The sequence below is a fragment of the Cladophialophora bantiana genome (genome assembly GCF_000835475.1).
Source record: "Cladophialophora bantiana CBS 173.52 unplaced genomic scaffold supercont1.11, whole genome shotgun sequence".
In the NCBI taxonomy this organism is placed as follows: Eukaryota; Fungi; Ascomycota; class Eurotiomycetes; order Chaetothyriales; family Herpotrichiellaceae; genus Cladophialophora; species Cladophialophora bantiana.
In genome coordinates, this window is record NW_015971585.1 from 65,083 (window position 1) to 79,372 (window position 14,290).

At 53.1% G+C, this 14,290-nt stretch overlaps 6 protein-coding genes across 6 annotated transcripts; 2 read left to right on the plus strand and 4 right to left on the minus strand.

Moving 5' to 3' along the window:
* Window positions 1-306: 306 nt before the first annotated feature.
* Z519_07454 (uncharacterized protein) lies at window positions 307-3,741 on the plus strand (the record flags this gene model as incomplete). The annotated part of the gene is made up of 1 exon (XM_016765188.1): window positions 307-3,741. One exon carries the CDS (start codon window positions 307-309, stop codon window positions 3,739-3,741), a length of 3,435 nt encoding a protein of 1,144 aa, XP_016618157.1.
* A 523-nt stretch (window positions 3,742-4,264) lies between these two features.
* On the minus strand, window positions 4,265-6,262 carry Z519_07455 (uncharacterized protein; the record flags this gene model as incomplete). The annotated part of the gene is made up of 1 exon (XM_016765189.1): window positions 4,265-6,262. One exon carries the CDS (start codon window positions 6,260-6,262, stop codon window positions 4,265-4,267), a length of 1,998 nt encoding a protein of 665 aa, XP_016618158.1.
* Window positions 6,263-6,691: 429 nt separating this feature from the next.
* Z519_07456 (uncharacterized protein) lies at window positions 6,692-8,186 on the minus strand (the record flags this gene model as incomplete). The annotated part of the gene is made up of 2 exons (XM_016765190.1): window positions 6,692-7,901; window positions 7,951-8,186. The coding sequence occupies 2 exons, from the start codon at window positions 8,184-8,186 to the stop codon at window positions 6,692-6,694; spliced, it is 1,446 nt and encodes a 481-aa protein (XP_016618159.1).
* Window positions 8,187-8,831: 645 nt separating this feature from the next.
* Z519_07457 (uncharacterized protein) lies at window positions 8,832-10,450 on the plus strand (the record flags this gene model as incomplete). The annotated part of the gene is made up of 2 exons (XM_016765191.1): window positions 8,832-9,020; window positions 9,230-10,450. 2 exons carry the CDS (start codon window positions 8,832-8,834, stop codon window positions 10,448-10,450), a joined length of 1,410 nt encoding a protein of 469 aa, XP_016618160.1.
* Window positions 10,451-10,711: 261 nt separating this feature from the next.
* Window positions 10,712-11,395, minus strand: Z519_07458 (uncharacterized protein; the record flags this gene model as incomplete). The annotated part of the gene is made up of 3 exons (XM_016765192.1): window positions 10,712-10,867; window positions 10,976-11,050; window positions 11,315-11,395. 3 exons carry the CDS (start codon window positions 11,393-11,395, stop codon window positions 10,712-10,714), a joined length of 312 nt encoding a protein of 103 aa, XP_016618161.1.
* Window positions 11,396-12,657: 1,262 nt separating this feature from the next.
* Z519_07459 (uncharacterized protein) lies at window positions 12,658-13,631 on the minus strand (the record flags this gene model as incomplete). The annotated part of the gene is made up of 3 exons (XM_016765193.1): window positions 12,658-12,891; window positions 12,952-13,495; window positions 13,552-13,631. The coding sequence occupies 3 exons, from the start codon at window positions 13,629-13,631 to the stop codon at window positions 12,658-12,660; spliced, it is 858 nt and encodes a 285-aa protein (XP_016618162.1).
* Window positions 13,632-14,290: the final 659 nt, after the last annotated feature.

Below are 14,290 nucleotides of genomic sequence, written 5' to 3' on the forward strand. Positions count from 1 at the left end.
TAGCAGATGCTTGGTAGGACACGAGGTTTACGGAGCAATTGGTGAGACCACTGGCAATTGATCGTTCATCCCCGCAACAAAATTCCTGTGGGTGTTCTAGGCGGCATCTGCGCCGCGGGATTATCACTTTTCGCTTAAACCCTCTCCAAATTCCAGAGATCGTAGCGACGTCACCATTTACCGCCCTTGGAAAGTTGCGCATGTCGCTGCAGATGCCTGGATTGGGTCTCGCAGAGTCATTTTCTTCGACCGTTGTCCTTGCATGATCTAGAACTGAGGTTCCCTGTCCTTCCAGGGCAAAGCCCAATGCCACCATTCTTACCGAGAAAGAGGCTCTCTTCAACGCCACCTGCCTCCTCCGGGCAGACTCCTACGAAGAAGGCAAAACTCGGAGATGTCTTGGACGACGAGTCGAGGAATATCCCAGGTCGGCAGCGGACTCAGACGTTCTCCCTTGGAAGTGATGACTCGGAGTCCTCCCTCAGCGATGTGGACAGCGAGCAGTTCGAAGACGTCCCATCTAACCTCGGGCGGCCGCCTGTTGTTGCTCATGGGGCCGAGAAGGACGAGGACGAGGACGAAGACGAAGACATAGAATGGGAAGACGCCGCGGGCCACGAACAAGAGAAGGAGCTACCGGCTTACAAACCGCAGTCGGACGGTCCGATTGAGATAACCCTGCGCAAAGCGGACAATGAAGCTGATAACTGGATTGCGCAGGCGGCAAACAAGAGGAAGGGGCCCTCGAAACGAGAGAAGCAGGTCAGAATCTGCACTCATCAGCTACACGTACAGTTCCTTCTCTGGCACAACTCAGTCCGGAATAGCTGGATCTCAGACATGGAAGTTCAACAGATCCTCGTCCAACAATTGCCCTCTCCAATTCAGAAAGAGGTCGAAAAGTGGAAGAGAGCTAGTGGATTGACGCTTGCAGAGACAGAGACAGGAGGGGAATCTGTGAAGAGTAAGGACAAGAGACGCGGCAAGCAAAAGGCTCCCGACCCACGCGATGGAAGAGATTGGGGTAGACCGAGCAAGCGCGTCGAGCAGGGGATGCCCGATATGAGCAACGGTGACCCGCTCATCTCACTGATGAGGGTTCTGGCCGCTTACTGGAAGAAGAAATTTACTATCACTGCTCCGGGACTGAGGAAGCGTGGCTATGGCACCAGATTGGGGTTAAAACAGATCATTCAGTCGCAGCGCAACGATGAGCACAATCCGGAAGAGCACGGGGAGCGGGTTAGAAATATCGAAGAATTTCGCGAGCTTGCGAGGAAATCTGAAGGTTCAAGGGACGTGGGTGCTCAATTGTTTACCGCGCTGTTGAGAGGTTTGGGCATTGAGTCCAGGTTGGTTGCAAGCCTGCAGCCCAGTGGGTTCGGCTGGACGAAGGCAGAACAAGCGCAGCCCCGGAAACCCAGCGAAGCAGTCAATTTAGATACGTCCTCCGACGACTCAGGCTCGGAAGACGTCAAGTCAATATCAGAGATCACCAAAACCCCAACACGACGGAAAGGCGGGCCATGCAAGGCATCTGGCAATAGCTCCGAACTGGGGAGCGAAGAGGACTCGGTCGTGGACATCACCCCAGCAGTGCCCAAGAAACGACCGCAGAAGTATGACCGAGACAACCCTTTCCCCATCTACTGGACCGAAGCAATATCGCCAGTAACGAACAAAGTCCTCCCAGTCTCCCCGCTCGTTCTTGCGTCTCCAGTGGCCACCACTCCAGAAATTCTCGCAACTTTCGAACCACGCGGCATCAAAGCCGAGAAGACAAAGACCGTGATGGCCTATGTCATTGCATACTCCTCGGATGGCACAGCGAAGGACGTAACCGTGCGATACCTGAGGAAAAGAATTTGGCCAGGTAAGACAAAGGGGTTTCGTTTTCCTGTGGAGAAGATTCCTGTCTACAATAAATACGGCAAAATCAAGAGATACGAGGACTACGACTGGTTCAAGCGCGTCATGAGTGGCTACGTCCGGCCTGACCTAATGAGAAGAGCTGTCGACGACGTGGAAGATGCAACGGATCTGGTTCCCCAACTTCCGGAGAAGAAGGACAGTGGTGGTCAAGAAGTCGATACCTTGCAATCTCTGAAGTCGTCCGCCGATTTTGTGCTCGAACGGTTCCTCCGCCGCGAAGAAGCACTTCGCCCCAACGCTGAACCCGTCCGTACTTTCTTTTCGGGGAAAGGCGAGAACTTAAAGGAGGAACCGGTGTACCGCCGATCCGACGTCGAACGTTGCTTGACAGCAGAGTCCTGGCATAAAGAAGGTCGACGGCCTAAAGTAGGGGAGGCCCCAATGAAATTTGTCCCTGTGCGAGCGGTCACCTTGACTCGTAAGCGAGAAGCGGAAGAACACGAACGACAAACTGGAGAAAAACAGATGCAGGGCCTGTATAGCTGGGATCAGACGGAGTACATTATCCCACCGCCAATTCAGAACGGCGTGATTCCAAAGAACGCGTATGGAAACATCGACTGTTTTGTTCCTTCGATGGTGCCCAAAGGTGCCGCCCATATTCCCCTGAGAGGAACTGTACGGATCTGCAAGAAACTACAGATTGACTTCGCCGAGGCAGTCACTGGCTTTGAATTCGGAAACAAGCGCGCTGTGCCCATTTGCAGTGGTGTGGTCGTCGCCAAGGAGAATGAGCGGGCTGTGGTAGAGGCATGGCATAAATTCAACGAGGAGCAGAGAAAGAAAGAGGAAAAGAAAATGGAAGCACTGGTATTGGAGCTGTGGCGAAAGTTTGTTCTTGGGTTGAGGATTAGGGAGAGAGTGAGGGACACATATGGGGATCAGAATGCTGTAGATGAACCGACGTTAGGGAAGAGCAAAGAGCAGCCGATCATGTTGGAAAGTGACAACGAAGCGCCTGCGGTGCGGAACGGAATCCCTGGAACTAAGACCGCTAAGGATGAATTTGGCGAAGGGGGCGGGTTTCTCCTTGATTCAGAGGAAGAGCATCAGGTTGAGAGCGATCTCGAAGTGGTCCATCATCACGATGAACCGACTCCCCTCGCCCAGAACGGCTCCAATTTCAAAGGAAAAGAGCGCGTCACCGACTACCAGTATCCGACACCGGCTTCTGTCTCGCCATTGAAGCCAGCGCTTCGACGGCGGCGACCAGGAAAGTCGAATCTCGAAGAATTCGAAGAGAGCAAGCATGAGACTTCGGACTCATCTACCTTGACCAGCGAGAATGACGGCGATGTCGAGGGAGAAGAAGTATCCGACCAAGGGTTTGAACTCGGACGTGGGGAATACGGCGTCGACGATGCTGTTGACGAGGGAGACATGGCAGAAGAGGATAGGAGTTCTAATGATTCTGACTCAGGCGCGTACGTGCCCACGAATGCCAGAAGACGCATTTCATCAGCGCGCAAATCTCGGATTCAAGGGAGCTCAAAGACCGCCTCTCAGCCACCATCACGGAGACGAACAAGAACAACCTCTGGCGCCGCATCGAGGTTTACTGCTTCTGCTTCAGCTCTGGAGGCCGAACGCGATTCGCACGACGCAGCTGATGGGCATGATTACGACGACGAGAACGCTCTTCTATCAACGCGGCGGTCGAGTTCAAAGCCCAAATCCAAGACCGAGGGAAACTCCACACCGAAACGCTCAAAAGATCAACAAGACACTCCCGTCGGGGCCCGACGACGGTTGAGAAGGGATAGCACGGCTGTGAGGGTTAAGGTGACGAGTCCATACTTCAATGGCTAAACACCTACCTAGCTTTAGCAGAGGTAGTGACTGCTGCGGGCTGGAATACCGACAGAAGCAAACGGAAAGACATGATATGCGGTGACGTGACATAAGTTGAAATAGCAGTCCCACAACGACCTAATGAAGCCTTGATTTGATGCCTGTGAGTCGCAAGTGGACTGACCAAGTACTACCAAACCCCGTGCCTCCGCTAAAGCATCGTGGTAATGACGAGGCTAGTGGGCTTGCTTGCCATCTCACCTCCCAATAGGTATATACCTAGTCTAGGCATGTATCCTTCATGAGCCAACCCCAGGCCGCATGCCCTTCCCACTTGATCAACGCGAATAAAGGCACCATAATGCATCGTCAGAGCTCACGCGACAGTATCTGCTTCGAGAAAAGGAAGATACTAGTCAAACAAACCTGAACTCCCCAGTCCAAACCTCCACGTCACCTCTTTTTCGAAATCCCTCTGCTGTCCAGCTTACCGACATCGTCACTCGTCACGGGGAAGAAAAGACAGACATGTTAGCTTAGCTCAGGAGAAGTCTCTCGGCCATCGTCGCCCCCATCGATCGGGTTGCTCATACACGCCCTGCGGACTCCACGGCATATCGTCCTTGCCGTACGGCGTGAGGGGGAGGTCGTAGGGTATGCGCAGTCCGATCAGCGTTTCGGGTCCGCAAAATTGATGATCGAGGCTATCGGGGGGCGGTGAAGGCGAAGGTGAAGGCGAACGAGACAGAGGAGCGGGTGTGTCATTTTCGAAAACAGGGATCATTTTTATCTTTTCCCTGCTGCTCCCGTAGGCAGTACTTGTAGACGCGTTGTTGTTTTCGGCATCTTCTCTTCTGCCTGAATCTTGCTTGTCCGTCTCGGTCGCCCCTTCAGGGTCGAACCCCTCCGCAAACAACTCTGGCCAAACCAGCACGCCGATCTCGTAACTCTGCACCGCGATCTCCTTATCCTTCGGACGGAGCGCGCCCCAAGCCTGTTGACTTAGATTCGCGCTGGTCAACAACGCCCACTTCACATTCGGCACCGGCTTTATCGTTGAAGGCTTGCTTTCAAAGCAGACGTAGGTCTTGATATGCGGAGCTGCCTCGTCTCGTCCCGCTCTTGTCTCTTCCTTCGAGCCCCTGGCCCATTGGTACAGCGAATCTCGAAGGCCAGCAATTTGTTTCAGATGGGCAGCGGACTGGGCCTTTGTATGAATAGACCCGCCAGATGCGTAGCCGTCGAGAGATGCCGCAACGTTGTGGGGTGTTGGATAGATGATTGAGATGTGCGAAGGATCCCATTTCTGTACCGAACTGGACGAGGTGGATTGCAGGGTCGAGTAGAGGATTGAGAAGAACTGATTCATCCAGCTTTGGGGAAGGGTGGCAATTGAGGAAATTTGGCAAACAACATGGGGGGATTGTCTGCTTGACTTGTCCGAAGGTTGGGTCTGCCGTTGTTGCAGGATAATCGATTGCAGCGCACGCAACAAACTTGGATATCCCCATAGTTTGAGATCCCAAATGGCCTTGCTATGTTGCGTAATTGATGGCTCCTTGATTCGCGACGGGACTGAAGCTATAAGGGCACCTCGGACGCTGCGGAAATCGAATTGTGTCAGTTGTTCCCGCAAAGCCTTCGTTTTCGACCCGTACGCTGCGAGATAGGCCAGGATGTCATGCTTGAACCTTGTCCCAGTTCCTATATTTCCAGGTTTCTCCACATGGTTCCCCTCGAGTAGCGGGAGCATGGGAGATAGCCACGCCGCCTGGGTCATATTCGTCCAATCCTTCTCCAACATATTCGCCGTGTGAATGACAACCTGGGCAAGGTCATCGTGAGTGAAGAGAATGAACATCTTGCTGTGATGAGTTCCAAATTGATCAGGCAAATAAGCAGTGGCGGATTCAACGTTCGTCCATCTGCGACATGCATCATCGATGGCGATTTTGTTTGGGGAGTCATTTTTCCATGACCCATGAATGACCTTCACTTTGACGTTGGAGCGGATATCGGAATCGAAATGGGTCATCAGCCAATCGACATCGAAGCAAAAGTTGAAAATCCAAGCTTCCTTGATCAGTGGGTTTCCAAGGATGTCATGCAGTGAAATCGTGTCAACATTCTTAGAAGATGGAAGGTCATAGATCGTGGTTAGTCTGAAAGGCGATGGGATGAGCTTCGTTGCGGAGACTGGCTTGGACCCAACAATGGCGGATTGAGCGTTCGAGCTCTTACTTGACTCGCCATGGTGGTGAGCCTCGGAAGAATGTTTCTGTGGCTGCGGAGAACGGGGAGTTGCGTGCTGTTTCGGATCCTCTTTGGTCTCATTTCGCAGCTGTGGAGTCGTTGCCTCAGACCTTTGAGTTTCCGGTGGTGAGATTGACCTAGAAATCGAACTGAGAAAGGCAGCTCTCTTCGCGCGAATGGACGCCGGGTCCGTGACATTGCCGTCCAGAGACGACTGCTGTGAGGCTGACAAAGCACCTCTTTGGCCAGAGTCAAGTTTGACTCGTTTCGAAGATCTTGAAGCCATCAGAGAATACTCTAACACCTGACTTCTGAAGGCGTGAGGAGAAAGAAATCTCGAACGGGTCTCAGCAGAGATGGTGGCAGAGGTCAAGAGAGAAGTGAATCGAGAGTGTTTGGAGGCGATGCGAGACACGGACATTCAAAGGATTGCAATTTCAGCCTCATGAAAAACATATTAGCGTCATGTAAGCGCCCATTCGACAACCTGTTGTATGTCAAGTTGCAATGTGCTGGAATGTCTAAATTCAGTCTCAAGGCAACAACGAACGATGTGAATTCGGATCATCTTCGGAAAAACCCCTGATTGGTTTCTTGCATACGAGGCGGCGAGGCTGCGAGGCTGCGAGGGCTGATCGAATTCGATGCATTTCTATAGACGGAGTATAAAAAGAGAACATTCATGATCTGCACAGCAATCCGAAAGACATAGCTGCTATACTGAGGAGACTTGCCCTCGGTTATCCGTGCTGAAAATCAGCAACGCCATCGTATGACGGACAAAGAGGCCAAGGAAGCCACAGCACGTCTGCATAATCAACAGCTCCCTCGTCAACTGGTCTTCTCTCATAGGACCTCTCCACACCAGCCACAGATTGATAATGGTCAGATTGGACGTGCTCGAGATGCGGTTCGTCTTCGGCTCTACAGTTACTTGGATCAGGTGCAGCTTCTCTAGAAGTAAGAAGATGGCCGTCAACGGCTTGCTGGGAGGCCTCTCTGGTGGCCATGGCGTCACACTTGGCTCGAGGAGGCCTGTCCTTGCATTGAATTTAGGCAGTCGATGCCGCGGGCATGGGATCAGGTGGAAAAGTTGCGGCGTACTGTAGATGAAGTTGGCAATTTGTGGGATGAGGAGCAGAAGGAGTGTCTTGCTGAAATGGGCCATGATTGCGACCACGGCGAAGGTCATGCCCGCAACATAACAATATGTGTCTCCAACGAAGACCCTAGCTGGGTATCTGTTGTGGATGTACAGGGCTGTTGACACAGCTAGGAATGGTAGTAAAATATACAACGTCATGAGATGGCCGTCGGTGGCGGGGTGTGGACGTGTCGCATACGCGTGATTTAATACTGGATTCCCGGGAAACGGGACCAGATAGAGCGCAGAATTGAGGACCAACAATCCCGCAATCACCAGTGACTGCCCAACCTCGATCCCGTTGACGCCTGCAAGAATGTTGATCGAGTTCGGCGCAAATATCGACAAAGCTGACATATACAGGTAATAGAAAAGGGACAGATTGATGAGGCGAGCCTGATTTGGCATGTATGGGACGAGAAAATTGGGGACAACAACCGAAGTGACGCCGAAATCGACATAGTAAACGATGAGAAGGGGGAGTGACGCCACTGCAGGGATGAAGAATTTGTGCCTCCACCGAAGGTCGAGAAGGTCGTCGCATATGCCGAGGATGGTGGTGGCTTGGAGAGTATTCAGTGCGGATTGATACGAGGATAATTTCGAGTGCGGAAACCGATGCAAGAACCGTCCTGTCTCGACCTCGGTAACGGTGAGCACGACATCTCTGTTCCCACCGCCAGATGTAGCGGCGACGATGTCCTTGTAGAAGGCGAAAGGAATGAACGCCATGAGGGCCAGGATATAGACCGCTGCAGCAACTGCTCCCATGGCCTCAGGACTGGACAGATTAGCATTCACACCCGTGATCGGCCTTGAAAAATGCTCACATCTCCTTTGGCATGATCTTGCTCATATCTCTCCCCTTTAATCCAGCCTTGACAAAGGCTGGGCCCGACCATCGCACAAAAGCGTAAGTCATGGAGAAAGCCAGGGTGGAGAACGCGAGCGAGGCCACGAGAGGCGCCCCGTCCCCCTGAAAGGTGTTCGCAATTACCGCAAGAGAAGCCCCGGCAGCCACGAGCAGCGACCATTTCTCTGAAGGGTTGAGAGTGGACGCGGCCATGATGTTTTCTGCGGCATGAGAAAGTGGCACAGTTTGTTTCTGAAAGGTGGCTACCTTTGTGCTACCGCGAAGACATGCGGACCGGATCCATAGCAGTATTGTGAGACGTGGAGAAGAAATGAGATGGGCGAAGCCACCGACATTAATCTTCTTTCATAGCACAGTGGCGGGACGCTGTGGGATAGTCTGATAGAGGTTGACAATCTGTCCTCTGTTTGCTGTGGCCTCGCAGCAACTGTTCGGGACAACTATATTCCGAAAAGGCCAGCCTCCTCGCAATTCCGCCAATCAGCAGCGGCGTAAATCAAACAACATGGAAACTTAGTAACAACATCCATGTGAAATGCCTTCTTGATTCTTATACCGCTCCAGGCTTCCACTCTACACCATTGTCAGTTACCAAATATACATATCTCAGGGCCATCTGTAGAAATATATTTGCCGCAAGAAAAGGATCTAGGGGCACAATGTCCCAGCATAGCCTCGCCTAACACATTTACATCCCTCCATCCACCTCAGCAATGAAGCATTTATCTTCCCAAGAACACCCGCCACCGCTCTCACCCGGGCCCTTGCCTTTTACCTCAAGCCTCCAGCTGGCATCTCTCTCAGTTCTCTGTCCTTGACATCTCCTCTTGTCCAAAAATGGCCAAAAGCTCGACTTTCGACCCAGGCCATCAGGACCGTGTCACAGTGTTGCACGCCAACTTCAACGGCACTCGCATCCTGACGGCGTCCATCGACCACCGGATCAAAGTCTGGGAGCGGGACCCCAGGACAGGCGAAAGAACTCTGCTTGATACATTCACGGCGCACGATTCTGATGTCAGAGATGTGAGTTCCGTCCCCGGTTCGACCTATCTGGGCAACTACGAGTCGAAGTTGTATTTCTTCCGTCTGTTCAACTCCTAGCAAAAGCTGCACTGGGGAAGGATTTTTTCATTTTCAACGGAAAGAAAATCATCTGCTTCTCATCCTGGCAAGCACAATCCTTTTGTTTTGGTTGGATTTTCATGCTCGCTTTTCTAACCCAATCATGCGAGAAAAAGGCCAAGTTCCTCCACCCGACGCTGGGCACGCACCTGGCCAGTATAGGCAACGACCTCAAATTCCACCTGTGGAGCGAAGACCCCTCCCAAGCTCCACGAGGAGGTCACCGCTTCCGGCGCGTGGCCACGATCCCGTCGACTCCGCGCGTGCCCTTTGTGAGCATGGACGTCAGGACGCTGCCGACGGACCACGTATCGACGTTCCTAGCCCTGATCGACCGCCAGGGCCTGCTGAGCGTCTACGAGCCGACCAACCCGGACGACCTGAAGGAGTGGACTCTGCTGGACTGCTTCAACGTCTGTGCGCCGAGCAACGTCCCCGGTCGCGGCGAAGAGACCAGCTTCAAAGTCCGCTTCGACCCGAACCCGACGCCGCTGGCGTACATCAACTCGGTGAGCAACGACCGCGACCAGTTGAGTCTCGTGGTCTGTGCTTTGAACGAGGTCAAGATCTACCGCAGCGTCGTTCCCTCGTACTCCGGCACGGGAGCGGACGCAAGTGTGGGCGGTATAGGCATGGGGATAGGTAGCGGCACAGGGGTCTCGAGCAGCGGCAATGCCAGCCACAGGCTGATGTTCTACGAGGCCCTAAAGTTACCCACCCACCCTGCATTAGTCAGGGACGTAGCATGGGCACCGTTCAGCGTGCGCGGCACCGACCGTATCGCGACGGCCGGCAAAGACGGCGCGGTGCGGGTCTTTGAGCTCGGTGTCACAGAGGGGGACGGAACTGGACATGGAGCCGCCACTGAACCCGCTACCGGGACCGGCAACGGTCATCGCAACGGCGGCGCGGAGCAGCGCTCTACCCCGACACCCACGCGCAGTATGGGCGCGCACCAGCAGCAGTCGAGCCTGACGACGCAAATCGCCAGCCGCCACACGGCGACCCATGGGTCTTCTTCCGCTGCCCACTCCAGCAGCGCGAATACGGCGCGCACGAGCTACACCTTCCCCTATATGACGACCATCTCCTCTGCTGTCGCGCTCTCCCGCGCGCACACGGACGCATGGTCCCTCACCTTCGACTCTCAGGGCCAGGTCCTTATGAGCACCGGGAGTGACGGCGTCACCAAGGTGTGGAGGAAGAGTGTCCTGGGAGGCCAGTGGATGTTGTTTGCTGGCCAGGAAATTGCCGAGGACGGAAGTGACACGGATGAAGACGATGATGACAGCAACGAAGGGGAGGAGAAACAGGGCGCAGAGATGGACTAGGGTCATATGACATATTGCGTATATTGTGTGGATATGCTCCCCTGCTCTCCTATTCCCGTGAGCCCGTTGCAAGCGATCATTGACTTCTCTGACCAAAAAATCCGACAACCGAGTGGCAACAGCAAAAGCCAACATCACTGCCATCATGAAGAGGAAAGCGGTGTCTGAAAGGCGAGGACCGGAGCCTTGACAAACCCCCCGATCGGCGCCTCCACCTCAACGATTTCATGCCAGGTTCAAACCCAATTTTCTTAGAATCCTCTAGTTATTCGAGCCAACTGCCTCAGGCACTTTACTCGGATCAAACCCATACTTCTCCTTGAGACTTTCGACGAGCTTGATATATTTCGCCTCGGCTTCCTCTGCGCTGGTACCGGCATCGACCTCCTTTTGCCATGCCTTGTGTTTAGCTTTGCCCTATCCACAGGAGACGAGACGGGGTTAGTGTCACGGGCATTTAAGAAAAGTAGACCTCGGAGGGCGAGATGGAGGTGTGAGACGAAGATGCAGAGCAGAGAAATGTACCTTCAGATCAAACATTCCCGGGGCAGTAGCCTTGGTGATGTCCTCGCCGTTGGCGACTTTGAAGAGTGCGTAGAGCTGCATTCGGCCAAGAGATTAGTTTAGAATTCAACAATGTCGAGTTCGTGCCCAGGAAGTGAAAGATAACTGTGCAGTTGTCGGTTGTTCATGGCGACCCAGCACTCCCAAATGAGGAAGCAGACCTCCCTCACCCATGCCTGTCTTTTCTTTGGCGGGGCCACGGTTCGCTTCCTCCATTTCCTGTTCAGAACCGCCTCTTTCGAACTGCTGGCTCTATACCAGGCCATGGAAACAGGAAAAATACGTTTCCGCCGTACTCACCTCCAATAATTCATCATTGGATGGCTTGGCCTTGAGCTGACGGCTCTCCTCGGCGGCTTTTAGAAATTCGGCGGAAGGCATCTTTCAACAATGAAGACTGTAACGCGGCGTCTTTTTCGAAGGGCAGTAGTTGCAGGCGCAGGATTCAGCGGTAGAAGAAATCTGAGAGGATCTGAGAGAGTGACGATTGGACTCGAAGCCTAGATTCAGTGTGCAGAGTTAGCGTCAAGGCCCTTTGATGGAGGCTATTGGGGAGAGGATGAGGAGATATAGAGTCGAAGTCATGAAGTTATGAGGAAGAATCCTCTATTTTGCGAAAACTTCAAGTTGGGGTGCACCCTCTTCACTTTGCAGGAGTACTCCTTCGCCCCAGCGCGGTAAGAATGGTGCAGTGATGACGGTGAGAGGGATGGTAGAAATAGCAACTGACCTCTGATGTTTGTTCTAGTGATAAAGATACCAAGAATGATCGCTGTATGGGTTCAACGCAACGATGTAGAGCAGATTGGAACAAGTTCTAGGTTCCGTAGGTAGAGAGACGGCGACACAGATGCTGTTGTTGCCCAGGTGCCAGGCAAGCAGGTAACAATGACGGTGCCTTTTGGGTTCCCAACCAAAAACGACGTCAGAGCCCGACGCTCAACTCTTTGGGCGCTGGTGGGCTTTTTGGCGGTGGGGGTAAGCGAGCATGAATCTTGGAAATCACCGAGCGCTGACCGAGGGCCGCCCTGGTGCTCTTCACCCGTGACTGTGACTGGACTAGTGGTGGGGTTGAGGTGAGAGTGTTCCAGAGCCGATTACCGCCTTCGAAGTCCACGAGGAAGATGTGTTCCAGGGAGTAATGGTCTATTCACCCATATCCATACTGTCTATCACTGATGCATGACCTTTAGTCTTCTTTCCAGCGGAGTTTATTGCTGCTGCTGCTGCTGCTTCGAGTCCACAATCAGGATCATGGCCCAATAAATCCTCTTCCATCAATCATCAATGCATCCATTGCGCCCTATATGTGTCCAGGGTGTCATGAGTATAGACCCAAAGGCTGCATTGAAGCCGCTTCCCTTAAGAAAAAGACAAGAGGTAGAAATACCTATAGTCCATGCTCTCCTATTCAATCCAAGTATTACCCCAAACGCCGCCACATGCTGGTATATCGTAGTCAGTAACCCCGGCTTCCAATCCGCCCGCCCTCGGTCTTCAGTCATCGGCAGTTGGCTGATATTCAATCCGACCTCCTACTGCGCGACACTGATGTCCTCCGCCCAGACGAAGTTATTCGAGAAGACAACCACTGTCTAGCCAGGTTGCGGAGGGACATCCAAATCTCACCCCGAGTGCAATGCCTACCAATCAGCAGCCCACCCGTTCTTCTCCAGGAACTCTGCACAAGCATTCTTCAACGCAACATTGGGTATCAATTGGTCCGGCTTGAGAGGTTGCCTTGTGAGCGGGTCACATCCAATGGCCTTGATGTGTTTCAGAAGCGATACTCGCTCGTATGAGACGCCAGTGGGTGTAACGACTGGGTCGTGCATCACCTCGAAGGTTATGGGGTCAATGAGCCAGTCAGGGACGACCTGTTCAAGACGACCAGGTTAGCAACATGGTCATGCAAAGATTCCGTGTCTGTGCTTTACCCTCTCCGCTGAATCCGGCACACCCTTGTCTTCAAAGCCCCGCCTGATATTTGCCCTTCTCACTTCCGCCTCTCTCTGGAGTTCTTCGATTTCCTCCCTGCGTCCTGTCTCGCCGATCTGGCCTGTCTTGAACTTTTCTTCTACTGCGTCAAGATCCCGTTGCAATTGAGCATCCAGCAGATCCTCCACCAACGCCAGCGTCTCATTCATCTCCCTCAACCGCGCCGTCTCTTTGGCCTGCCATTGTGCTTGTTTCGCTTTCAGAATGAAATTGGAAATCAGCTCCGCAGAGCTGTCGTGCGATTCTAAACAGATGGTGTACGCGGTTTTCGCTTCCTCCAGGGCTTCACCGACATGCCGCTGCCCGAGAAGGGCTTGCGCCAAATAGTAGTGAGACTTCATGGCGGCATTCTTGTGCTTGGACCCATACAGCTCGATCGCCTTACGCGCGTCGGATTCGGCGCCGGGCCAGTCTTGTAGACGGATGCGGGTGAGAGCTCTGTTAGTAAAGACTTTGGGGTCGGAGCGGGAGTGTTCGGCGATTCTGTTTCATTTACGAGGTTAGGACTTTGCACTCTCCCAGAGAAAGATGAGACGTACGCTTGGGTGTAGAATTGCTCGGCCTCCTTGAATTCACCGGCTTTGAACTTCTCGTTTCCTAGCTCTCGGAACGACGACATGGCCGACTGATGGTCAAATACTCTAGGCTCTAAGAAGGTACAATGTAAATGATGATTTGGAATGATGGTCTCGATAAACTGACGGTCAGTTGATCAGGTAACGGCAAAGGAGCGAGTGGAGGATGTGGAGAGCGAAGGCAACCAAGCAAATGCAACTACAATCATGAAATACGGACAGCCGGGAAGCATGGCTGCCCGAAGGATCTTGAGAACAGATCGCGCGATACCAGGTCGATGGTCGGGTATCGTGGCAAGTCAGCCTTGGGAGAGAAGGTGATGGATGCGTTTGGATACTTTTACGAGAGAGACCAGCAGCAGAGCGCAACACAAGGCGGAGTCCGGACGAAGATGGGAACTGCACGGGGAGGGATAGGCGCAGGCATGCGGAGAAGCACGTCCACCTACTCAGCTCACCATCTCCCCAACCTCCTGTCTACAGAACCTCGGGTGGAGTGGACGTCAACGACAGAATCACACAGGTAAACGTTCTGATATGATTTCATACTGCTATGATATGTTCATGGCGTATTTCGAGTGTTCTTGATGCTTCATAGCAAAGTGGCGTCTAAGGCTCAAATCTCATCACTCAATCACTCCCGGATCGACAGTGAATTCCGTATCCATAGTCATTGACCCCCAAACCCAATTGTCCTTTCGCC